Raw genomic sequence first — 26,891 nt, 5'->3', positions numbered from 1 at the left:
GTTGTATCTCAGCCAAATACAAACCATAATACATCAATGGAAAGCTTATTTATTCGGCTTTCAGATTATGTATAAATCTCAATTTCAAAATATTGACCCTTGGTTTGTGGTCCAGGGTCAGTCAGGCACACACACACACACACACATTTATATATAGGCCTATAAACAGCACCACAACAGTAAAATGCAATAAACAAACCTAGAACAATGCAAAATAGTGTAATAATGCTACGAATATTGAAGCTGTTTAATCAAGGTTGTGAGCTGTGAGATGTTGCAGTAAGCAGCTGTCATTGGGCATAAGTGAGTAATATGAGGGCAAGTAAGCTGCGCGAGCGCGACGCACAGGCAGCCCCCCCGACTGACTGACGGCAGAGAAGCGCGGGTGTGCAGCAGACAGCGGAATCTCTCCTTACGAAAACATTCAAGGTAAAATCACTAAACACGCCGGTTTCTCAGTGACGGTATGGCAGATATTGAGAGTGTTATTTTACTGCATGTCTACAGACTTTTCCCACTAAAATCGTATAACCGGTGTTTATGTGAACTGTTATGATTTTAATCCTACCGCGGTCGTGTCGAGAAAATACACTGTTTTAAATTATCTGTTTTAATGTGGCAATCTAATGCATGTGGCTTAATAGGTTTTTATATCAGCATTTTCAAGAATAATGTGCACAAATGTAATTTACTGTATTGCAACTGTCTGTTGTTTTGCCTACTGGATTGTGTACATAAACGGGGGTTGAGCAGAAACTCGTGTACGCACACGTTGTTGGGCGAAGGTGTGTCCTTCGGGGAACCGAGTCAGCCAATCAGAGCGCAGCTTCCGCCTCCAGTGGGAAGGTTGTTTTTTGCTCGATGTAAACGCCCATTACGAAAGTCACAGCTAAACTATGGATATGGATTAAACAAATGGCACAGGTTAATTTAGCTGTTCCGAATATTCAAACTAGAATAGCATTTCCTGAAGAAATAGCAATTTTCAGACAATCCTTTGTTTTGTTTTGTTTTGTTTTGTTTTGTTTTGTTTTGTTTTGGCTTTGGCTTGTGTAAATGCTATGTTGTTTGTAAGCATTTTATTTCCTGTCAGCTTTGATCGAGGCGAGAATCAACACATAAGTGTAAATGTGGATATGAGCTGGTAAATACGTTCAAAAAGACAAAAATTCGCAATACAAATAGATGGAATTTTGTCAAAATAGATGAAAATACGATACATCGAATTGGTGGTTTCTAAAGAATCGGTGAGTAAATGATTCATTGAGTCACTACCGTGTATTCAATCAATAGTATGGAGCTACAGAACGAATCAGTGATCGAATCTTTGATTCAAAACACGAGTCACAATGATGAATCCTAATTCCGATGCGGGATTTGTATCTCTCAATGATTTCACTCCCAAAATCCGGAGTTACAGTATCTGAGAGGCTCACAGTCAGGGGGTGTGTTGCCCTAAAAAAAAGTAAAGGCACCGAGCAATATCCGACTGCGCTGCTTATCTATTTGCAAAAATCCATCGCGTGTTTTCGATAAAGGTATGTTTTTTGATTGTTACATTACATTGTTGTCTTTCTCATGCAAGTTTCATATACGAATAATTAATTTATCTTGAAAGTCTCGTATAAGTGCTTTAGGTTTTAATAGAGGGTGTTGCTTGTAAATTTAATTATTTATTTATTATTTTCCACGTTTGCATGGCCTCGTGGCGCTGTCGCAGAGCTCGTGAGTTGTTATAAGCCAGCTTGGCGTTTAGATGAAAACATGCACTGTAAATGCACGGTGTTTTAACATGCCTTTCCCTGCTTTATAGCTTTTTGTGCGGAGAGCCAAAGCCAACTGTTTAGCTGAGAGGGCACAGCATGGCAGCGGTGGGATCCAGAGCAGGACTAGACACAATGTCGATGTGCACAGAAGCCGTATGTGTCATAATAAATGATGATATATAGCCCTTGTAACTTATACATAGATAAAGGAAAGTGTGTAATTGGTTTTCCAATCCTGCAGGTCTACATGCAGTGTTGTGGCCAGGGAGAAGGGGTGGGTGTGCAGAAGAAGCTGAATGCAGGGACAGAGTGGTCAGCAGATGGAAACACACAGCAAACAAACCTTCTATCCTTCCCACGGCCTTCCGGTGTGGACTTACCTTACAGGTTTGCCTGCAGATCCATTTCATCTGTCTAGTTCGTCTAATGTAATATCAGCCCTTTTTCACTTTAGAATAACCCTGACTCTGTTAGAGCAGAATTACTCTACAGATATTGTGTGATAATGGTAAAACGTTATTGTGGGCATTCTTACTTCATAGATCTGTAATGCAGTGTAATGTAGTCATGTGAAGAGTTTTTACTCTCTGCCTTATTGCAGAAGTCCTGAGTCGGTGGAGATGGATGAGATCATGGCTGCAATGGTGCTCACCAGTCTGTCCTGCAGTCCAGTGGTCCAAAGCCCCCCGCAGAGGGACCTCCTACCAGGTGAACTGGTTTCTTTTGCAAACCACACCTTGCCAAACACAGAGCACTTTGCGGTGTATGCTTGACAAACCAGTGCAGACAGTTTATTTTAAACAAAGTCTCGTCAGATTCTCATCTAGTATCTTTTTAGAATTTGGTAGACTTTTTGTATATATTTTTGCGCTTTCAAATATTTTTATGTTATTAATTTTACTTTTAATTAATAAGTGCATCATATATTTTCCACGATCTACTATAACACACAACCCAACAATTAATTGAGCAATTCGTTAGGTTTGTCAGTCTTTAAATTTTTGTATGTTTTATTATTTTGCTTTGTAGTTATGCACTCAGTTAATTATATATTTAATATATTAAATGTTTCAGTTTTATTATACAGTATAATACGGACGTTCTAGGCAGCCATGCATTATTTTTTTCCCTTCTCGTTTTCTCATGATCGCAACTTAATTTTCTTGTGATCTCGGCATAACAAAGGTAGTTTTCTCGTTATCACGACATGTTTTTCTCGTAATCTCAACATAAAGGTTGTTCTAAAAAATTGTAACTGTACGCGTTTGGGACAGAGGACCTTCCTTGTGATCGCTATAATTTGTACAGTTCATTAGTGACATTTAATTGACTTAAAATTTTAAATGCTTGAATAAATATGATAATTTTGCTTGAAATTGAAATTATCTTACATTATTACTGCTGCACGACATCACAGTTTTTCATTTAGGCTACAGCGACGTATTTGTAATGTGCATCTTTATATTTAATCTTTATCGTTAATAAATATATTAATAAGAAATGTGATTTACATGTGTATAATTTAGTTCAATGTTATAATACAGTGTTGTGGCCCAATTCTTTGTATTTTCTACATTTCTTTGTAAACCACACAACAGCATCCATGCTTGTAACGCACATGATATGGCACATGACTAATAAAAAAAAAAAAAACACAAACAAATTATTATAATATATTATTTTATTTAAAATGAACGAGAAAAATTTTTAATCCACGCAGTTTACGATTTTTAGAATAGGTTAGTTCTTCTAGCGGGCCTCCGCTGACTGCGCGCGCACCTTCCCAAACTCGACGCGTTCGCCGCTGAGATATTCTTTGAAACGACGGGGGGCGACGAGGAGTCATTTTCCTCTAAAACCACCGGGAATCACCGGTGAGAAGTCATTTACCGGTAGAAGGCTTCTCGCATGATGAATGAGTTGAATTAACCATTTCTTTATGAACTGATTAACATACTCTTAAGCTTTTGGGTTTATTTCGCATCAAACACAAGACAACTTTAAGCAAATAGTGTATAAATAGTGTCTACATTACTTCTAATTCTATTTTTATACAATAAAAATAAAACGTACTTGAATTAAAAAGCCTTGCACAACCTATGCAAAAAAACAAAACAAAAAACTAGGCATTCTTATTATGCGTTTACTGAGTTTTGTCTTTTAAAACACTGACTTAACGCATTGAGCCACATGTTGTCCATACAGTATTCGCTTAACGTGGAATTAAACGCATTGCGTTCTTATTATGGGCTCATCTTGTCTGTGTATTACTAATAATGTGTATGCTTTTGTCTTTTAAAAATCACTCTCAGTTAACGCATTAAGCCAGGTTAAGCATTTTAGAATGTTCCTGTCAAGGTTGCGTTCGTTACTATAGCAACAGTAGACTCACAATGCATTGTTCTAAAAATCAAACAATCAAATTTAGTTTAAAAGAACAACTTATGTTGTGATCACGAGAAAACAAGAAAGAAAAAAAATAATAATGTGTGGCCGCTTAGAACTTCCATAGTATAAAACACAACCCAACAATTATTTTAGGAGTTACGTTTTTTGTTTATTTTATTAATATCTCTTTTTAATTATATACTTATTTAATTTTTATGTTATAATTTTATTATACAGTGTAACATGCAGACCAACAATCAATTTAGGAATTTGCTCTTTCATTTTTTTTGTCTTATAAATTTCACTTTAATTATACACTTATTAAATTATAGAAATATTTGATGATTATATAACATTTTTATACATATATTATGCAGTCCGACATACAAACCAACATTACAACCTGCAACCCAACCCTGTCACACAAAAGAATTGTCTTATTAATTTCTCTTTAATTGTACACTTACTTAATTATATAAATATTTAATTATTATACTACCATTTTATTAAACCAGGGGTGCCCAATCCTGCTCCTGGCGATCGACTGTCCTGCAAAGTTCAGCTCCAACTCTAATCAAATACACCTGCTTTTAATTTTCAAGCGATCCTGAAGACCTTAATTAGTTGCTTCAGGTGTGTTTGATTAGAGAGCTGAACTTTGCAGGACAGTCGATTGCCAGGAGTAGGATTGGGCACCCCTGTATTAAACAGTCCAACATGCAACGCAATATTACAAACCAACAACATGCAACATTTAATTTGCCAATTCTGTGATTGTGTCACTCACTTTAAAAAAATATTTTATTAATTTAACTTTTTAATCTAAGATTTAATTATAAAGTGATTATATAATTCATTAAACAGTATAAGACACGCCCCACCAATTAATTTAGCAGCTGTATGATTATGCGTGTTATTCACACTTCCCCTTTTTTTGTCTGTGACTACAGGGGATATGGAGTGTTGTGGAGGTGAGCTGTCTGACAGCGGCAGCAGTGGTTACTGGAGCTGGGACCACGGCAATATCAGCCCAGCCCCTTCTCCATCGGTCACCGAGATGGACAGGAGCCTGGGCCAACCGACAGATGAAGGACTGCACATGGAGCTGGACCAAGCCGCACGTGAGGAGCAGGAGGCCAGGAGGTGCAAGGTGAGAATGAGAAGGCTGTCAGACTGCAGAATGTGAGGGTGAATAGACAGCGTTTTAAGCTGATGTTTTAAAAATACAACTGAGTCAATCTTTGTTTTCCTTCTCATTCTCAGAGCTTGAGCAGGGGAGCATACAGGTGTCTGTGGCCTGGCTGCAGCAAAGTGCTGACATCACGGGTTGGAATGAAACGGCACATTCGCATTCTTCACCTGGGGTGAGTATGTCCTCACACACCAAACTCTTGGAACAACTGAGATGGCACAGGAACGTTATGAAGCATCTTTAAGCAATGTCAGTGTTTATGTTGAAAAACCTTGTATAATTCTACAAGTTTACATTATTTATTAGGCCTGAAAATAACCTACAAATAATGCAATGTATTTTTTTTTCCCTTTTATTTTTTTTTCTCTGAAACAGTGGGGGCTCAGAGCAGTCTCATAGGGAGGAAGACTTCTACTACACAGAGGTCTCCTCTGAAGATGAGGAAACTGCACCTCCATCTCCTGCTCCATCTTTCTCCAGCGGTGCCTGGACCTCCTGCAGCTCCACACAAAGCCAATCCACTCCAGGACCCCAAGATGCTCCAGTCCAGTCAAGCCCACTAAGCCAATCAGCTCCAAGCAGCGTGTGGCAGATCCACACTGAACATCTCTATCAGGTACAGATCAGCTGAGATGATGGCTAAAACAGATTGTGATGCAGTTTTGAAAATGTAAAGGTATAGTTCTTTTTCACCAAAAATTTAAAATTCTTTCATTGTTTACTCATTTCATTGAAGCCTGAGAGGTTTCTGTTCTTCCTTTTTTTTTCTAGATAACCAAAATGAATCCATATTAATCTAGCTTTTTAATCTGTCTAATTAATGGATGTCATTTAATCGGTGAACTACTACTCATTATAGAAACAAACTAAATCTTATTTATAATTATTATTTTATTTATTTTTTTTAATCTATCTGTGCTTTCTACAGGCCTGCGCGCCCATTCAGGTGACTGTCTCTCCAGGCTCTCCCACCTTTTGTAGCTGGACCCCATCTGGTGACGTCCAGCAGAAATCTCGGGTTGGTGTGCCTCTCCAAAAGCAGTTAATGTCACAGATGGTGCATTTTAAGACCCTTTGTCATCTGTCCTTTTATTCTGTTGATCTGTAGATTCCAGCTTCTCGCAGCCGGTCAGTGAGTGTTGGAGAACAGTGGCTACAGAGGAACAGCGCCCCCACCAGATCACAAACCATGAGTGCATCTCCCTCCAGAGGGCAGTGTTCATTCAGGTATTGGGTCATTGCTCAGTTAAATGCTGCCCTCTGTAGCTAAGGAAAATATCTCTAAGCGAAGATAAATCTGTTAGTGCAATTAACATGGCATGTTTTGAAGTCATAATTATGACTGATTATTCTGAATACAGTATGTTACGCCACAAAAGTTATATAAGAATTAAAGTGTACAGTTGTTTTCAATGTGTATTTATTCTTAGGAAGGGCCGAGGTGAGGCCAAAAAGTGCCGAAAAGTGTACGGCGTGGAGCGTAGGGACCAATGGTGCACCGCCTGCCGCTGGAAGAAAGCCTGTCAGCGGTTCCCAGACTAAACAAAAAAGACTCTAGGAGACAAGGAAGAATCTCCATTTCCTTTCTTTCCTCCAACACTTTCCTGCACTGTAGAGGACCCATCTTTTCACTTTTCTACCTTTTTTTGTTTTCCTACAAGAGTTAAGTGTTTTTGTTAGGTTTTCCCACAAAGTGAACGCTGGTACTAGCTGTTGAGACTGTGGAGTAGTAGGATCCCAACCCTTCAAAGGTGATTTCTGGCCTCTCACGAGACTAAAGTGTAATCCTGTATCTGATCAAGGTGTTTTTCTACCCCAGTCCTGCACTTCATCCATACCTGAGATATTTAAGTGATTGTTGATTTTTGTATACTGTGGACAATGTATTGCTTTGAGCATTTTCATGATGTTTTTCTATTGCCGTTTTGTTAGCCTGAAGGGTATAACAGTGTAATGTCATGTATCGTCTTTTTTTTTTTTTTCCTATGTATTTACTCTGAATTTAGTCACAACTTTTGAGTTTCACAAGGTTTGACTGCGGTCGTATGCCATAGCGCTTCCTAATCAATCTGAACTGCCAGATATAAAGCTACAGTGGTGTTGAGTGAAAGATGTGAATGATTCTGACCACATTGGTGGCCACAGTATGTTGTCTGATGATGATAAAAAGTGCAGCTATAACCTTTTGATTGAATACCAAAGTGCTATTGCAAAGAGTTAAAGGGAGCTTGACTGAATATTGCCCGGAGAATAGATCGGGCTTGTTTCCTTTTGTACGTTTCTTGTCATCCTTCCAAAAAGTGTTAAGGTCTTGTACAATACTGGAATCATCCCCTTGGGAACATCTAAAAGGATGTGAAAGCATAACATCATACTGAAAAAAAAAAAAAAGATTAAAAGACACAAGATAAAATACGCAAACTTCAATAGTTTGTCATTTGTGCATGACCAATAACAAGAACAATCGTAAAATTATTTTATTGGCCTTTTGTGTGCAGTTCATGTACAAGTGGAAAGGATTAAAAGAAAAAATCTCACTCTACGAAAATGCTTGCAGAATGTTTGAAATGAATTATATTCACAAATCCAAGATGTCTACACACACAAAACTGTACATTTATATGAAGAATACTGTAAAGTACACTGAAAGCCTATCTGCTAGCTCTTTACATGTGGGGTGTCAGTTTTCAAAACTCATAATGTGAGGGAGCGTCTGTCAAGCACTAAAGATGACCTCAGTTATATGTTCATGCAGAAACAAATGCAGAAAGCTGGAACACATGCTAAATCCAAATTCCAGGTTGAACCAAACAAAGGCGCCTTTTTTTTTTCTTTTTTTTTTGCACCAAACTGATTTGCAATAATAATGACTATGAATTGAATGAACAAACTGATTTTCTGAACCCTTCCAATCTTTCATTGTTAGGACAAACTGGGTAATCCCGCCCAAAAACTCGCCTCACGTATTCTGATTGGCTAACATGCACGAGTGCATCATAATTTCGAGTGTACACTCTAGGGGGCAGCATTTAACCAAAAAAAACTCAAAACTGCCCATAAAGATTATCGTTCTTTCAACATTGTACTACATATAATCACCTATCGATTTTGATAACTCGTTTGATTGCTCTAGTAAATTTTTAAGACAGTTCTATACATCAAGGACGTGTGCAAAACAACCAATCTTAGCACAACACAGTGTGCAAGGTTAAAATATAAAGTGCTTTTCTCTCAAACAGAAGAAAACCCCAAACTCCACTAAGAGCCACTGCTCTCATTTGTAACTGATTCACGTGATCAATTCAAGTTTCACTGCTTTGCTTTTTATTTTTTTCACAATGCTTCAAGGTTAATTCTAGGAGTTTTGATTCTGTAATGAACAATCAGTTCTCATCAGCAACATTTGCCCTAACGACTTGATCGAGATGTTTTTGATGTCAGGAACGACCATGGAAATGTCAATGATAAAAACCAACGCTATACAAAATATTCCTCTTCTTTGATTAAACACAGATTTAGCTAGTTCTGGGCTGTGGTGCATGATAGATTTTCAGTTACTGATGGCTGATGAGCAGTTGAATTGAGGTTAGTGAAAAGACCAGGCCTGTGCTCTAAGGCCAGCTAAACTTCATTCTGTCTTCGAATTCTGGTGGAGAGGTTGCTGATGTGACCTGAACGCCCCGAGCGACCCGTCAAGCTCAGGTACTGCCTCAGTAGCTGACTCACACGCTTCTGGTTGTTCCACTTGCGGGCAGATTTCCTTATCCCTATGAAGCCACCGTAGCGTTTCTGCAAAGGCCTTCCGGAGCTCACCAACTTCCGGAAACCGTGACGACCTTTCATAAAGCCTCCAAATCGCTTGGATATGCTTATGGCTGCTTCATCGCTCTTCTCTTCTCCTAGACCATCCTGGTCCTCCTCTGTCCTCGGGTCAAGGTCTGGGTCATATGAAATTTCCAGTTTCTCTTCCTCCTCTGAAGGCTGCTGGCTGCGGAGCGCTAGCACGGCATGTCGAAACCGCTCCAAAGCCTCAGTATACTCAACACCATTGTCATTTTCTATGCTCACTGTGGCCAGAGGCTCCGCTTCATTATCAGAGCGCTTTGATGTTTTCTCCTCCTCCTGGTTCAGACCTGCTGCCTGGTAACACAAATCCCAGGTCAATGCAGGAGATGCCTGTGCCTCACATTCCAGGATACATACCTGCAAAACAGTGGAGATTTTACATGACAAAATATTTTTAGAGTAGAAAATTTCCTTATATAATATATTGGTAAAACTGTACAAATATTAGTAAAATTGTACTGAACATGCGCTCTCTCTATAAAAAAACAATTCAATAAAAAACAGTAATACTGAGACATTTTAAAATAACTTTTTTCTATTTTTATATATTTTAAAATGTAATTTATTCCTGTGGAATACATTTTCAGCAGTCATTGCTTCAGTCTTCAGATTCTTTAGAAATTATAATATGCTTATTGGTGCTCAAGAAACATTTCTTCTTATTATCAGTGCTGAAAACTGTAGTGCTGAATTCTTTGATAAAGTTCAAATGACAGAAAAGCATTTATTTGTAAAATAAATCTTTTGTAAAATGTCTTTGTTCCTGTTTTGTATGTTTTATTTATATTTGTTTATTTATTTTCTGTATCATTTTCATTCATTATAAAAAAAAAATTTTTTCCTTTGTTGGAAATTTATCATGTATCAATAATTTTAATTTGCCCTTTCTAATAAAAAAGCTGAGTATAAAAAATCCTAGTGGCACCATGCTGCACGCAAACGGTCTTACCACTGAGGTGTGAAATGATATGTGGCATTGGTGCAAGAAATGATTTGATAACTGAGTGACTAGAATGGGATAAAACTCATCATTTTATATGTGATCAGCTGTAGACAAATGCAGGTTCTTTCCACAAAATGTTCATGTGATGCCCTTTTTAAGGACGTGTATGTAGCGGGTGAGCCGTTTTTTAGAAAACCATAAATTGTATAGGGGCTTATAACAGTGGAATGCATGGAAAGTAATAGGCCAGAGCGAAATTTAATGTTGATGGCAAATGAAAAACATTCAGATAAAAGATAGAAGACACAATATATATGGGGATAGTTATGAAATACAGATGTGTGTAACCAGGGGCGTAGTTTGTGGGGTGGGGGTGATGGTGGTGGGGGGTGGTAACCCCTCCAATAACCAAAACTACCAAGTCCCCCCCCCCCCCCCCCCCCCCCTCAATATTTATCCCACGGTTAATGTAAACTTAGAATCAGGCTATTTATTAATTGTTTGAATCGCGCCTTCGGCGCTTTTATAAGCGCTAACCTCACGTACGAACCGAACGGAGCGCTTATCAGCACAACATGACAGAAGCAGTTATTTTAATTGTGCACGAGCGGCACGCGAATCACACTATACTCTGTGCGCGTTCACCAGCGCGCTCGAGAAGTGTGAGAAGATTTGCGCGAGCCATTCCTATCGTATTCTATTGAGAAACTGCCACTTTAAAATGCTATGGAGAAAGTCGAACATTGTCTAAAAAAAGGCTCAAACTAAAAAGACTGATGAAAAGAGGAGAACAGACAATATTGCACCAGCACTAACATAATATTAAAATATTTTTAAACTTCTCATGACCACCTTTACTATAATTTATCACGTTTTATTGTAGGCTTATTTAGTGTGGTAAATTTTGTCTAACTTGTAGAATTTATAATAGATAATCTGTTAAGGGAATAGATTTTCCCTATAGATTTATATTACAACTGTGGCATGTTGTAGCTATTGTTTCTAAAGGCTGTTGTTTCTCATAACAAATGCAATATAGATTAATAAAAAAGTCATTATTGGCCTGGTAATGATTAATAGGCTAGCCTTATTATAACAAATGCTACAGTTAAGAACTATAGTACTTTTTCATAAGAGCAAGTACAAGTCAGAATGGAGAGCCAATGGGTTCTAATGATGAGTGATGGAGAAACCTTCAGATATTCCAATGTTGGCATAGATTAAATCATTAAGAGCCTGATGAACTGTTAAGGAGTAAGAAATAAACAATATCAATAAAAGAAAACGTTAAGTTAGATTGACTTCCCATGGCGTGTTGAATTAGAACATTCTGTCAAACTATAGCCCAAGTGTCTAAATAATATAAAATATATTATATCCTATGTAAACAAGTATTTGTTAACTATCTTATTACTTTATTGCAGTTACGCAATCAACCAACTTTGCATGTGAGGTGGATAGCACAAAAGACCATTTTACAAAAATAAATATTTAAGCAAACAAACAAATAAATAAACCTTAAGAGAGAGCATGACCCGGGGTCCACTTCAACCCCCCCACCAATGTTCAAACCAAAACTACGCCCTTGTGTGTAACACACATGCATACATTTAAAAAAGGTTCTTTATTGGCATTGATGGTTCCATGAAGAACTTTCAACATAAATGGAAACTTTCCATTGCACAAAAAGTTATTTAAAGTGGAAAAAGGTTCTTTAGATTTTTAAAATGTTCTTCACACAAAGAAAGAAAAAAAAGGCTTACAATAAATTATTCTTTGGGGAACTAAAAATGGTTCTTCTGTGAAACCCCCTTTTTGGATGCGAGAGTGAATACACTATCTTCTAAGTCTGTGTATTAATCTGTTGATGAAATTTTAACGTCTGACACCACTGCGGTGTCACAAAGCAAAAGCGTGCCCACAGGGACCCATCTGGTCATGGCAAGAGCGATGTGTCAATCTCTCCTACCCACCAAGTGTCAATCTCTCCTACCCACAACATCAGCAGCTGACGGCACCACAGCAGCCAATTATGGGCAGACATTACCCCAATCACCCCAGTCACAGCTGTTTGGTCTGAACAGTCATTATCAGCTTGATTACAGCCACTATCATGACAGCGACCAACTTTTAACAAAGTTAATTGTATCAGTTTTCTCATCCACTCCTGCTGTCAGCTTTGACTTATTACAATTTTGTTTCAAAACCACGAACATTAATAGTTTTATGTTAGTTAGATGTGGTGCTTACCAAAGTATTAAACGCTTGGTGTTCAGGTAGGATGAGTCCACAGGTTAAACAGTCCCCTTGGCAGTCGCTGTGACCCGAGGAGCACAAGCATAAGAGCAGCAGGGTCCAAAATGGGGTCTTCATGACTTCTTCAGGGAACACACACCGGAACAAACAAATGAAGCAGGAATTAGGATATCTGATGAAGGAAAGAGAAGAGTAGAGGGGTGAGATGTTTCATTGGTAATTATTATTTAATTTTCAGTTTATAACGTTAACTTTTTCTGAATAGGGGAGAATAAATGAATGATTCTCCAGAAGCTCTAAGAACTTTATAGTGGCTGAGACAGTGTAGTTTCATAAAGTAACAACAAATTTTAAGGCTTCGAGATATTCCGAAAAAAAATCTTAAAACTATGAAATATGCAAAGCAATTAAGCTACATCAGGGATTCTAATTTGATTCAATTTTGCCCCTTGGCTTCATCTTGCCTAGTTCTTAAACTCATTTTACAGCTCAGTGCCAGGTTTTTCAGCCAAGGAGAATACTTTAAAGAGATTTTTACAACATTACTTACTATATATAAGTTGGGGGCAGTTTTTTTTTAAAGAAATTAATACTTTTATTCAGCAAGTATGCATTAAATTAATCAAAAGATTATGAAAATGACAATAAAGACATTTTTAAATGTTTAAATAATGCTTTTCTTTTGTACTTTTCTATTTGTTAAAGAATCCTAAAAAGTATCAAACAGCACAACCGTTTTCAGTACTGATAATAATTATAAATATATTTTTGAGCATGTTTTCAATATATTTCTGGAGTAATGGCTGCTGAAAATATAGCTTTGCCATCAAAGGAATCAATTGCATTTTAAAATATAGCCTATTTAAATAAAAAAAGTTATTTTTAAAATTATAATAATACTTATTATTACTGTTTTTAATTGTATTTTTTGATCAAATAAATGCAGCCTTTGTATCAAAGACATTTAAAAAATCTTGAAAGTGAAAAAAGTCTGTTCATACATTTTCATACAATTATTTGAATGAACATTTGCTAATGATCCATGGTCTAATTTAGCAATATTCTTAATGAAAGCAATTATGAAATAACACCAAGCAAATGTATTTTTCTGATATTTATGAACATTGATGGAGCTTTACCATAACATAAAAAGGTTCTTTATAGTGGAAAAGTGTTTTTTACATTTTTAAAATGATCTACACACTAAGAAAAAAATGGTTCTGTACTGTTCACTGAAAGGTTCTTTGGGGAAGCAAAAATGGTTCTTCGCATTTGGGAACCTTTTTAAAGAGTGTGCCTGGATCTATAGAGGTTGGAAACCCTTGGTCTAGTACATTTCACAAGGACGTTCACATGTTTGTGTGTGCACATTTGCCAATTTGACCTGCAGCTAATCAGCTCTGGAAACACCTTTTTTAACCTATGTCAGTCAGCTAAACGAATTCCTGCTAATCCCAGATATTAAGACTGATAATCAGGCATTTTAAAGATAAACCTAGAAATGGGTCCAGTTTTCCCAAAAGCCAAACACATGTGCTTCTAAAGATAAGATTGCCTTAAGACAATTGCAACAAACACAGAACCCTCAAAGTGAATCAACTATATTTTAAAAATTCACACAGGTATGATCACCACCACTACTGTCACCACTGAAACATGTCAAAATTTGCAAGCCGCCATCTGTTTTTTTTCCCACACATACTGAAGTTCATTAAGGAAACTCATCATAGGCCCTAATTAATGTCTAAATTAGTGTGTGTGGCATAATGAGAAGGAAATGAGTGCGGGAGAGAAAGAGCGGGAATGCAGTTTCCATCAAACTCTGACTCACGCACTGCGCCAGCACACATTAGTCATGGCTGCATTAGGAGAGAAACGCACACATGTACGCTCATCACTAAAAGCTTTCTTTGATGAAAGCCAACAAAAATCTTTCAGTGAACTCCAGAGCAGTGATGAAAAGTTGACAATAAAAGCATGTTGAGATGTGTCTGCTCAGTGAGCAAAGAGTATATATAATTATAGCCCCCCGTGCGGACATGGATAGCACTCTGAGCGAAGGACTACCAAAAAGCTCGGCACCAAAAAAGTTTCCAACCAATTAAACCCCTTGCATCATTAATACAGTTCAATTTGGAGAGTGTTTTGATGGAACTTTTTTACGACCATCCCCTGCTACAGTCTCTTATTTGTCGGAGATAATGGAAAACGTGAAAACAGCTGGAGGGAAAGTGCAAAAGCATCAACCTCAGCAACTGTCATCTGCAATACTAATACTGTGCCTCTTATTTAGCAGAGAGATAGAAGTGTCCTGTTTGACCTGTAGGGTACTTATTGACCCCAATTTCTAGAGTGCGTAAGGATATTCAGTATGTCCTTAAAATATACATATGATATCACATCGTTCCAAACTCTTTCTATCTTGGGTGGGGTGGGGTTCTGTCCATACAATGAAAGTTAGTAGGGTCCAGTGTTGTTTTGGTAACTTTCTTTTTCTGGACAAAGAAATTGGGACAGCATTAGGGTGAGTACATGATGACAAAACATTTATGTTGAAGCAGTGTTGAATTATTGTACAAATTTTTAGTTAAATATCAAGCTACTCTTAGCTACATTACATACAAAAAAATAAAAAAAATTTTTTAGTCTAATTAAATCAACTAATTTATAGAGCATAAACAGAGGTTGAGTCCAGTATAGAGGCAAATAAAGAATAAAGCAATAGATAAAATACAAATGTATAATGAAGGGATGACCCAATTGACTTTTATAGTTTGGATAAAAAGGTTTGGATTGACATGAAGGTGACTAAATGATGACAAAATATTTAGGGGGTGAATTTTTGAGTGAATGTCCTAATGCAATGCTCGTAGAGGAGGTGCTCTGTCCGCAGTCTCTGACTAATCTAAGGGAATGCGACTAATCTGATTTGACCGGTCTGCTCGCCCTCTCCTACAGCCACCTGATCGTATCACCTCCACGGCAAACACCAAACCCTATTCTCATTCTGTTCCTGCGCCGTGGCTGAAACACAAACGCCTGAACTGAGTCACCACCAGATTCTGGAAAAGCTGCTTTTCTTCTGCTGTCTGTTTTTTCTCATTACCATTTTCGTTGGTCAGCTGTGTTATGACATGTCAACAATGAGAAAATGATAATTACTTTTGTTTGTTTGCTCCACAGCAGATGGAAGGAGGACTATGACCTCATTTTCATTTCTCATCCACATTAATATCATCACCTGAATGCGAAGGCACTTCATCTCGGATTTATTACGCAATAAATGATAGCTCACCTGTTTGCTATATCTAGCAATTTTGTCCTTTGTAATAGCATTGTATCAAAATAATCTAAGCTCTTCTCATTGTCAAAACCATTTCCATTGAGGAATGGGGGATTCGCACGGTTACTTTAATTGAGAGCACAATGATTGCCAGAGGGCTCAGAGTCTGCAGTCCCGTTGCAGATGATCATGGTTCCCCTCCACACACACTGCCTCTTCACTGGCAGAACAGCAGCAATCATTGCATTATCCTCCCCGTGGCCATGACAATGAGTTGAGAATTTACCATAAAAAGATGGGGGGAGGGAGTGAAAAGTTTCTTTCTTTATTTATTTTTGAAGGACTATCAATTGCGAGGAGAAAATGCAATAAATGCCACTGTCACCACCATTTAAATCAAAAGCAGTGGTGGAAGTAAATAGCCAGATGCATATATTAGATCGTTTGATTCACAGAAAGTCACTATTTCTTCACAGCATTTGCGATTTCCAAATCAAAATGACACGAGCTTCAGAAAAAGATGTATTTGAATAATAATGATCGCAATGAGCTGTAAAGGTGTAGAATGAAATTTCTATGCATGGCATATAATCCACCATATAAGAATGCACTAAGCAGTATTCAGGACGGCTATTGTATGATAGAGATACTATGACACTGTATATACAGTAAAGTTCAAGTTCAGAAGCAGCTTGATGGAATAAAATACAATCAACTGAGCGTCACAATTCTGCATAAATACAAGCAATAGAAAAAGTGAACACCAGCTATGACAGCTTTGACCTTATACTGGTTCTCTCTGAGTGATACTTCAATTCTGTACAATTGTTTATGTCATTGCAATTAATATTGAATATGTTGCTCAAGCTAAAATGTTGACAGCTTCTGGAAATCCGGAGCATTAATTGATTTAACAGATTTTCTCTTGCCCGTGTAAGAGAATACAACTCTAATTGATAGATGTACGTAATTATCCATGCAACACTTCTGCTTTAATGGATTTTAGGGTAAAAATCACTTTAACATGACTCAGGTAATTAATCTGAGGAAAACTAACGCAGTGCAAAGTTTAAAAATAATTACGCTAAATTAGACATCAGTTTTCATGTTTAAATTCATAGAGGATTGTTGCATGATTTTATTATGGCATGCATAATACGTGCAATTTGGAAAATTTCTTTAGATGCAGTGTACGCCTTGAGTTTGCCTTAGTCCAATGATGCAAGCAAAATAAAAGACCTATTTAAACTTTTCATAAATTGATTCAAAATATTTGTACAAATTTGTACATATGTGTGCAAGTGTTTCATACAGAAAATTTAAAGTTTAAAAAAAGAAAATGAAAAAATATGATTTTTGAAAATTGTTGAAAAATGGAGTTATTTGTTTTGGCAAATGAACTCTTCATATATACACAAACACACACACACACACACACATATATATATATATATATATACACACACACACACACACACACACATATATATTATATAATTTTCATAATTACAAATTATGATTTGATCATTCTTTTTGTATTGTTATATATGATATATGTTTTATAAAACAAAATCTACTTAAACAATAAACTATAATTAAAAAATAATAATAATAATTAACATAATATCAACATACTGATAGCAGTTAATATTTGTTCCTTGCCTTCACCAAAAAAACAAAAAAAAACTTGGATTATGATTGATTAAACCATTCAACAAATAGATATACAGTATATGATATCCAGTCTTCCTATTATTGATCATGTTGTTTAGTAGAGTAAATTAATTGTCATCCTAAAAGCTGGAAACATTCATATAAACGAATAGCGCACTTGTTGCTATTCTGCGCAGGCTGCAATTACATGAAATACTGGAATAAACATTACGCGCAAAATGCTATGCTTAAGGGAGTCTCAGTGGACACATTGTGTTAACTTTAGTTTAATTACAGCTGCAAAAAAAAAAAAGAAGTAAATGGAGTCAAAATAGCTGTGCTTCCCTCATCACTGACTTCAAACAGTGCACTCAGGTCTCTGTGATCAAAGCTTTGAATGAAATACATTTGTCTAGCACTGTCGTCTAGAGTGTTATATGCAATTTCAATCAATTGTAAGTGGAGTCATAATTTGAAAGAGTCTGTAACACTACATCTCCAAAACAAACATAATCCAGACATATTGTTCTGTTATTACACAGAAATACATCATTTGAAAAAGTAGCTTATTAAGATTTTTTTTTATATAAATGCAAACAAAACTTCACAAGCAAACAAGCAAAAACAAAAAAAAACTAAACAAAAAAAAACACTAGGATAATGTCAGTTAACTGGTAGCCATGAAGATGATTAATGCGGAAATGAGTAATGGAAAAAAGATTATTTACAGAGCAGTGCTAATCATTAAAACATCATCCAGGGACCTCGTCACATTAATATTAGCCTAATCACACTGCCATAAGAAAAACATAGACTGTGACGGCAACTGCAGTCACTTTTGCTTAAACAAATATTAATATAAAGCAAAAAAAGTGAGTAATCACAAAATATTTGTCACTTCAGGCAAAACAAAACAAAAACAACTGGCCCAACAAAACAGGTATAATCTGCATTCTTTCACTGTGGAATTAGAATCAATACAAAAATACAAAAGAGCTATCACATGACACCTTGCTTTACCTGCCGTCTGTGGTAACGGGTTGCTCTCAGTCTCTCTCTCACTTTCGGTCTTGAGGTGTGGCGGTTATGTCCAATCTTCAGCTTCTTGGTTTGTTCAACTGCTTGCCTGCTCCCTTTCTCTCCCCTCTTATAACGGCACACCCCTTCCTCTGGTTCAGCCCCCCCAGTGTCTGTGGATGGGGCTACACCAAGGCAGGCAAATTACGCACAACCTGGACAGCCATACAACCCTTAGTCAAGGCTGACGTACAAGACACTACCAACGTCACCTCTTTCCCCACCCCTGAACATATGACCTGGGCTAAAAATACGCATCATTCAATTTGTAACGGACTAAAAATTCATTGGTTTTATCCAATGGCATATTGACTGTATATGTCCAAACAGAGTTCCCATCAATTAACTGATGATCAGAAACTTAGATAACGTGCCTTTAACAAGCTAAGCACTGGCTTGGGAGTGCGAATTGCAAATTAAGCCCGAAATGCAATTTACAGTTGAGCGGTGCATACAGGAGAAAAACAAAATCCCCCAGAGGCAAAAAGAAGTCTCGGTGGACGATGAGACTTCACATCCACCGCAAAGGAAAGACAGGATTGTGCCAACAAGAATAAGAGGAGAACACTAACAAAAAGAGTTATGAATCATACAGCTATACAAATAACTTGCTTTCATGAAGCATTTGAATAAAATGCACTTGCTTTTAGGTCAAATTGAGGTCATATCTCAGCCTTAAAACACACTCGGTTGTTCCATCTCAGTATAAAAGTTGCCATTTGAATTAGAACTGAATAGAATTGGCAACACTCCACATGAAGTTGAAATTAAATTTAAATATGAATGACAGAAAAAGGAATTTACTGAATTGCTATTCTGAGAAAAATGTATTTGTACATTAAATGTATTTCCACTCCAAAAAATGTTCATTTACGAGATATGAAGAAATATATATCACATTCTATCTGTAGTGTAGGTCCTATAGAATAATGTATAGTATGGGGATAGAAATGCCAAGGTTGTTTTGATTCCTATAGAATGCATGAACTAATAAAACATATAACTTATATGAAATGGAAGTTGAATAAAAGCATCTGCCAGAAGTGTAATATAAATATCTATAAAACTTTAACATCTTTCAAAAGCTTCAAAGGCTTGATATCTTTCAAACAAGGCTTTGCCAAGCCAATATTTAACGTGTTGACACAACTTGCTTTTGTTGTTATATATCTAAATTCTATTTCCTTTGTATTCAACTGGAATTCAAATCAGTTTCCTAATTTCAAGCAGCACCAAACCAGCATAAACCAGCTTGGACCTTGTCTTTCCAGCAGGGATGTTGGAGTCTTACGCAATGAGCATATATGAGCATGCAAGCAATCAAAAAACACACACACACAAAGTCCTAAAAAAAACACCTCAACTAAAGCATTCAGGAAAATTGAAATACTGTAACATTGTGTTCTAGGCTAACTGATTATTACTTTGAATGGGCATATACAATTGTAAGTGTTTCAGCATTAGGAAAAGCCTGTTGAAAAAATAAACTAATTTGGGTAAGACCAGTAGCTAATATAGGTCTGAATAAGAGCACCCATTAAGTTACAATAGCTTGCTTTGATCTCCCTAATCATGTCATTTCAGAGGCTGTTAAATAACATGGATTAGATGCCAAAATAAACACAAATCCTGATTTGTAATTAATCTCTAAATGAACATAGTGTTTATAAAAACATGTGTCATGCATTTGCGCCACTGAGGAAATGAACCAATAAGCATCACAATTATTAATGTGATGCGTCCAATATTCAGTCTTTGATAATTCATTCCTAAATCATAAACAACCCAAATAACCCATCACCTGAGTCCCTGTCCCATGCATTTGCATACTGTTCCATGCAAGACTGGAATGAAAAATTATTCAAAAACAAAAAGAATTCGCCATGCCGCTACAAAGGAGCTCATCAGATTCTGTGCCACATCATATTACAGCAGTGGCTGAATCACAGAACCAGCAGCTGAATGCATTGTGGTGAGATACCGCATCAGAATAAAATTGAAGTCAGTTCTACGCAAGATATGCAATTATATGAGTGGGCTTATTCACCTCCGTGACGCAGAATGATTGGGGGCCTCTCTGGTGAGTGTTGTTTCATTCCCTTCATCATTCCAGGGCAAAGTTTTATTGTTATATGAGGCGATGAAGAGCGCTGAGGCATGTCCACGTCCCTGTGGGAGACACCACCATGTTTTATGGGAGGCCCTTGGCAATAATTTCCAATGATGACTATTAATACTAGACACTTAATTGATTTCAGCAGAATAACCCAAAGACATGACTCAATATAATAAAATATGTGAAATACAAAGCCTGTGGATGAGAGAGATCCAATGTTGAAGGAAGTTTCAATCAAAGCTGCATTTTTTCACATATTGTACATTTATTAGAATAAACTAAGACAAAAAGTATCTAGTTCTGAAAAGACTAGGAAACGTAGCACACAGAAACTAAGCTGGAACATATCTCAGGACACTAACTGGATGAGGAATGAGAAATTATTTGGTTACTGGTAAGACATAGGTGCTGCTATAGTTAGCAGAGAAATAAAATAAGAAAATAATTGGTTGAGTATTTTCTGTAATGTGAGAATGTGGGAGTGACAGCCTGGTCAGACAGTCAGGGGATGTTCTTGGGTTATCATGAGGTTTCCTTATCTGTGTCTGACATTTAGGTGACTTTAGGCAAGCATTAAAGAGCCACCTTGTGTCAGTGGTGTTATCACATTTTAAAAGTTGGAAAGAGTTAGATTCTTGTGGGGGATTTTAGTGCCTTTAACCCAAAATTGCTATATAAAAAAAGAGTTTAATCCCACCTTTAAAGTTGGATAATCCTTGATTCTAACAGGGTATATAGGCTGGATCAGGGTTAACTGTTAAAAACAGCTTCAAAGATTCTACCACAATATACCCATTATGGGGGGTAAGTTGTCACAGTGAAACCTGCATAGGCTTTTCAGTTAAATCTAAAAAGCGACAAAGTAAAAGGAAATGTAGTAAAATGTCAAGTAATTGTTTTAACAAACTAATTGTATAAATATACAGTATTTAAAACGTGACAACTTGCCCCAACATGATTTTTAAGTAAACTACTCTTAGTGCACAGTTCAAATCTCCCTACCTTCATTATATAGCTGTCTTGTAAATGTCTGCGTGTTTTTTGTTATCACTTGTATGTCCAACAGCTATGGGAAAAATCGTATTATGCCGAATCTTAAACTTGGAAATTCACCAAAATATTATTAATTTGGGTTTTGAGCACATTTGTGTAATGGCTTTCAGTCGCGCTGTAATGATTAACCAAATCGAATTACACGCAAAACATGTCATAAACTCATAACTCGTGACAAAAAGACATGTATATCAACACGAGCCAACCTTGTTGAAAAGAGATGGTAGTATTTTATTGGTCACTTTTGAATCTGTGTTGTGACGTTCTCGTATCTTATTGGTCACCACGGTCTTTTGCAACAGTATTGACCAATAGAAACGCAGAACAGCACCAGACGCGCGAAGATCTAAAAAACACGGAAGTGTTATTACGGAAATTATGTTTACGTTGTACGTTATGTTGCTATGCTATTCAAGTTTTTATAGTTATAAGTGTGGTGAGATAGCACGTTGTTAATACGTTTTTATATGATTATATTAATTATACTTGGATCAAAAAACTTTGAGCAAGGACACTTTCCATTTGCCGCAGTTTCACGGGTAAGTTCATTCAGATTGTTGACATAGAAACAAAAAGCCACAGGAGTGTAAATGCTAAAGTAGTTTAATAATTTGATTACGTCTATCTTTCTGCTATTGTAAAGGAAGATGAATATTTATATAATAAGACAAGTAATTTAATCCTGTATTTTTAATAAGAACTGTAAAAACCTGCAGCTGAGTTGTCCAGTTAAAGGGCTTTGTTTACATTTTAGTGTGTGTGTGTGTGTGTAAATGTGTATACACAATATTTAGTGTTGTCAAACGATTAATCGCGATTAATCGCATCCAAAATAAAAGTTTTTGTTTACATAATATGTCCACTGTATATATTTATTTTGTATATATAAAGACACACACATACAATATATATTTACATGTTTATATTTATATTCATATAATTTATATTATATATATTTAATATATAAATATAACATATTTTTAAAAATATATACATGCATGTGTTTGTATTTATATATGCATTATATATATATATATATATATATATATATATAGAGAGAGAGAGAGAGAGAGAGATATTGTGTGGGTGGGTGTACACCTATGTAGTTATTGTTTGTAACAAATTTTATTTTACTTTGCTTGTAATAACAGAACAATGAAATAAAACACTCAACACCTGAGGAACGCCAGCGAATCTTGCATTTGATGCAGTGAACAACAAAGGCTGCTAGGATGGATGATATCTACACTTTGCAACAGGAAGTGGGACGAGGTAGCTATGGAGTGGTCTTCAAGGGACGTGTAACAGAGACTGGCTGGTGGGGTGACAGGGGCGACACGGTGGCCATTAAACGTCTACCATGTTGTAGCCCAGAAAGTATAGAGCTCCACCTGCAGGAACTGTGGGCTATGAGAATCACAGCACGAAACCACCCCAATGTTATCGCTCTATACAACTGCCTCTTACAGACTGGACCTAGAACACTGCAACCACTGAAATCAGGGAGGCTGCCTTTGGATTTAGTGGAGAGTGCTCTCAAAGGGAGAGTGGTGGACAAAGACTCAAAAACCCAACTGAGGAATCCCTCCAGGTCAAAGAGGAGACTGATGTCCACAGAGGAGGTTCCCAGGCGCTGCTTTGCCCTTTGGCTAGTGATGGAGTACTGTGAAGGAGGGGATTTGAGTCAGTACATCCTATCTAGGCCGCCGGATGCTGAGTGCAACTGTGCAGTGGTTCAACAACTCGGCAGTGCCATTGCGTTCCTGCACAGGCATGGAATAGTGCATCGTGATATAAAGCCAGATAATGTTCTTGTCTGTTTTACTAAAAGAGGACCGGTCATGAAGGTACAAAAAGAATGCAATCTAAATATATATTTTTATATCAAATTATTATTTTACTGCAATGTTACAAGCATGTACATCTAAGAAACTATAATATTGGTTAAAATGCTAATAGCCTATGGAGTCAAACTAAGTGCAATTGTCATGGGCCCGATTTGCATTTGCACAAGCTTTCATGTTGTTTTTGAAATGGTCTATACTGCTTTTAGAGCCACATTGCCTTTTTTCTACCCCTTTCCCTTTTTAATTTGTATTAGTCCGGAGGCATGGAAAGTGTTCCACTTATAACTTGGCTGTGATAAATAACAAAGCATTACAAGTACTTTTAAACTTCTATTTGCATGATAGACAAAGCCTTTGGTATTGCCCTACAACATAAGACACAATTCATGGTTTGAAGTGCCCAGGGAACATTTTATGCGATGGATGATAAGAAAATGTGTTTGGATTATTGCCTCCAGATAATTAATCATTTTTTTCCCCAAAAAAACATTTTTGTATAATCATGAAATGTGCCTGAACATTTTGAGCTTATTCTGTTAATCAATACAATACTAGCAAAACAATCACCTTACAGATAAAGTTTGAAATGGGTTGTCTTAAAATCCATTCTTCTAAAGTTTCAAATAATGAGTTTTTACGTTTCATTGCATGTAGAGACAATCAATGTAGTGTGCTTTGAAGCGACAGATGAATTGTGCTCTAAATGTGTACCAGTCAAATATTAGGCATAGCACAAAGTGGATAGTATGTTGCCCTGGGCTTATCATGAATTAGAGTTATCTATAGTTGTTCTAATAAATGCTATTGTAGTTTCCCAAATTTTCCAATGCAAGTATATTTGGGGCTTTACTGCAGTAAAAAAATGCAAGTTTTGTCAATAATATTAGACTAGAAAACATGAATAGCCCGAGTCCCTTGTTCAGTGAAACTGTCCTACGCAGGGAAGAAATGATTTGAATGTATATGAATGGTTTTGTAGATATAATTATTTTAAATGTTAATTTTAAATGTTATGTTATTTTAATATAACTTATTAAATATTTAACTAAATTATGTTTCACACCCCAGATCTAAAAGGTGGTTCTAGTTATTAAAACCATGTTAACTTCTTCCTTATGTCTTGCAGGTGGCAGACTTTGGCCTTAGTAAGATGGTGGACAATCCTACAGATGGTGTTCAGAGTAGACTGGCCCTTTCCTCTACCTGCGGCTCAGACTTCTATATGGCTCCAGAAGTTTGGGCAGGTCGTAGTTATACAGCCCAGGCTGACATCTTCTCTTTGGGTGTGCTTTTCTGGGCTGTGCTGGAGAGAATCACTTTCCTAGAGGATGGCACCAATCAAGAACAACTGGGTTAGTGGAGGGGGGGTTATATACTTTGGCTCATTTAGCAGTACCCATTTAATGTTTTTATTGTTTTCGTCTTTGTTGTTTATTCAATCTAGATCCATGATGCATACATTGTTATGATTAAAATGAAATAGGAACTTGTATATGCAGTAAATGAGGGCTTATGATGGGTTTGAAGATTAATATAAAAGCCACCATCTTGTGATTGTCACAGCTACTTTGCAGAAATAGGAATAAAATTAGGAACAGGAATAGAACTTCTGACCATTTTCAGAGCCTCGCTTCACTAGCATTGGCAGGCAGGTGGCTATTTCGGTTTCTCCTCTTACTGGTTACCTCAGCCAGACTACTTTAGACCGCTGTGAAAGCTTTGTTGTTGAGAGTTTGACATAGTAGCTCATTATCTTAATGCATAATAGCTGAGATAAACTAAAGTGGTCTGAGGATGCAGGCTTTGGATGGAGTGCATTAGCTATTCAGGCAGTCCTCAGTAATTACTCGAACCCAGCGACTTTCTGTGCTGCTAGGAGGCGTACAGAAAGGTCAGATGTCACAGCTTATTTATATAAGGGCAATTAACATCCTTCCACCCATTAACCTCTCTGTGTGGTGGGTTTGCCTTGAAGTTTTATGAATAATAATGAGTTTGTACCAGGCATGTGCTTTGAAGAAATGCACTGGATTGTTTTTATTGCTGCTTTTTAGTGTTGTTGAACTATAATGAATGGTACAAATTCAAATGCACCAATTGGGAGATCAAAGGAAACTCCTCGGACAGGAATGAATGAAGGACTTGTTTCACAAAATGCTTGAAAATTGATTAAACATAACATCTGTTTCCTGTTTATTCTGTGTTGTAGGTGCATATGTAATGCGAGGCCGCTGGCTCATCCCGTTAGGTGAGGCTCTGTGTCAGAATCCTGACCTGCAGTTGATCATCCCTATGAGGGCACGACGTGCTCCGCCACTGCCGCCGCCTCCAAACCCTGCTATGTGCGAGCTGCTGATGGACATGCTAGATTCTGACCCTGACATCCGGCCAACGGCAGACCAGCTAGAGAAGAGGGTCCGGCGTGCCATAGAGGTGCACTGACCTCAGAGCAGCTTGCTAACAGGCAGTCTCCTTTACACACTGAAAAACTTGAAGATGAAGCCAAAAAAAGTTGAAATTGAGTTTTGTTATTTGTCTTGAAATTTCATTAAGTGCTGTGTCTGTTACTGTGTGATGCTTTATGAATTATTCTATAATTTCAATGTAATTAGTATATAGGGCTCCATGATATATCCAAATGTCACAAATGAATAAATTGCTGTATGCATTTCATGACTTGCGATAATGGAATGATTTTAATACTTCTAAAAGTTTACACACTTAAAGCATTATCATACTGCATTCTTCAGTATCGTGCAGCCCTAGTATAACTAAGTTTTTGCTCTATTTTGTGATGGTTTTTAATGAATGTAATTTTAGGTATTTATTGAGAAGTCAACTAAGGAACAGTATAAAATGAGTGAAACAGTACAGTATTGTGTGGAAAAACACATTGTCCCAGTCCAAATTTGCTTTATCTGTAAAATGTGTTACACAGCTTTCATGTTTGTAAGGATAGCCAGTCATAATCGAGAAACTGAGTATTCAGAATGGTCACACCTCAAATCGCCACTTTGAAGTGTAATTATAGAAAGTCAAAATAACTGAAACCTTTGAAGTTTCATAGCTGGTGGCGCATGTTCAATATCTAGATTGGAGGGGAAATTATTTTGTTTCCTGTAATGTGTATCTGTGAAAAATGGCACAAGTATCAATCATTCAGATCGCCTGTTTTCCACTGACAGGACTGTCATGGTTTCTGTGGCTTTAGTGGCCAGTCTTGTAGATGGTTTTGTCTTTACAGGATGCTTCAGATGGTTTTCTGGTTGGGGAAAGTGCTCCATCTTCCACAGGAAATTAAAGTCCCCCTTTGTGATGGATATCAATGATATTTGGCTCAATTTGTGTTCAATAGTTCTAAGGTCTAGAAAATGAAAACCCTTCTGTAAGAGTAAATCAACTTTTTTTTTTTTAACAGATCTCTGATGAAGACAAAGAGCAGTTAATTGCAGTGTTGAGTTGATGAAGGCC

The 26,891-nt window shown here is 36.9% G+C and overlaps 3 protein-coding genes across 4 annotated transcripts; 2 read left to right on the top strand and 1 right to left on the bottom strand.

Annotated features, from left to right (window-relative positions):
• The first annotated feature begins 357 nt into the window (after positions 1 to 357).
• Positions 358 to 7,890, top strand: LOC306843943 (zinc finger protein 395-like). 2 transcript variants are annotated; one of them, XM_079375690.1, is made up of 10 exons: positions 358 to 429; positions 1,814 to 1,919; positions 2,008 to 2,153; positions 2,368 to 2,474; positions 5,105 to 5,304; positions 5,418 to 5,518; positions 5,722 to 5,962; positions 6,275 to 6,364; positions 6,455 to 6,573; positions 6,777 to 7,890. In XM_079375690.1, exons 2-10 carry the CDS (start codon positions 1,863 to 1,865, stop codon positions 6,886 to 6,888), a joined length of 1,173 nt encoding a protein of 390 aa, XP_079231816.1. In that variant the 5' UTR covers positions 358 to 429; positions 1,814 to 1,862; the 3' UTR covers positions 6,889 to 7,890. The 2 variants fall into 2 exon arrangements, with proteins under 2 accessions (XP_079231816.1, XP_079231817.1); XM_079375691.1 differs by lacking the exon at positions 358 to 429 and adding an exon at positions 861 to 1,538.
• A 298-nt stretch (positions 7,891 to 8,188) lies between these two features.
• Positions 8,189 to 21,787, bottom strand: LOC306843948 (prepronociceptin-like). Its single transcript, XM_079375697.1, has 5 exons — positions 21,523 to 21,787; positions 20,452 to 20,573; positions 18,348 to 18,529; positions 12,386 to 12,563; positions 8,189 to 9,549 (listed from the first exon to the last, which is right to left on the bottom strand). The coding sequence occupies exons 4-5, from the start codon at positions 12,506 to 12,508 to the stop codon at positions 8,968 to 8,970; spliced, it is 705 nt and encodes a 234-aa protein (XP_079231823.1). The 5' UTR covers positions 12,509 to 12,563; positions 18,348 to 18,529; positions 20,452 to 20,573; positions 21,523 to 21,787; the 3' UTR covers positions 8,189 to 8,967.
• A 118-nt stretch (positions 21,788 to 21,905) lies between these two features.
• Positions 21,906 to 26,744, top strand: LOC306843944 (serine/threonine-protein kinase pdik1l-B). The gene is made up of 4 exons (XM_079375692.1): positions 21,906 to 22,112; positions 22,725 to 23,420; positions 24,547 to 24,772; positions 25,630 to 26,744. The coding sequence occupies exons 2-4, from the start codon at positions 22,806 to 22,808 to the stop codon at positions 25,860 to 25,862; spliced, it is 1,074 nt and encodes a 357-aa protein (XP_079231818.1). The 5' UTR covers positions 21,906 to 22,112; positions 22,725 to 22,805; the 3' UTR covers positions 25,863 to 26,744.
• The last annotated feature ends 147 nt before the right edge of the window (positions 26,745 to 26,891 follow it).

The sequence above is a fragment of the Barbus barbus genome (genome assembly GCF_936440315.1).
Source record: "Barbus barbus genome assembly, chromosome: 24".
Classification (NCBI taxonomy): Eukaryota; Metazoa; Chordata; class Actinopteri; order Cypriniformes; family Cyprinidae; genus Barbus; species Barbus barbus.
The sequence above is the reverse complement of the archived record's forward strand: the minus strand, read 5'-3'. Positions and strand labels throughout refer to the sequence as shown.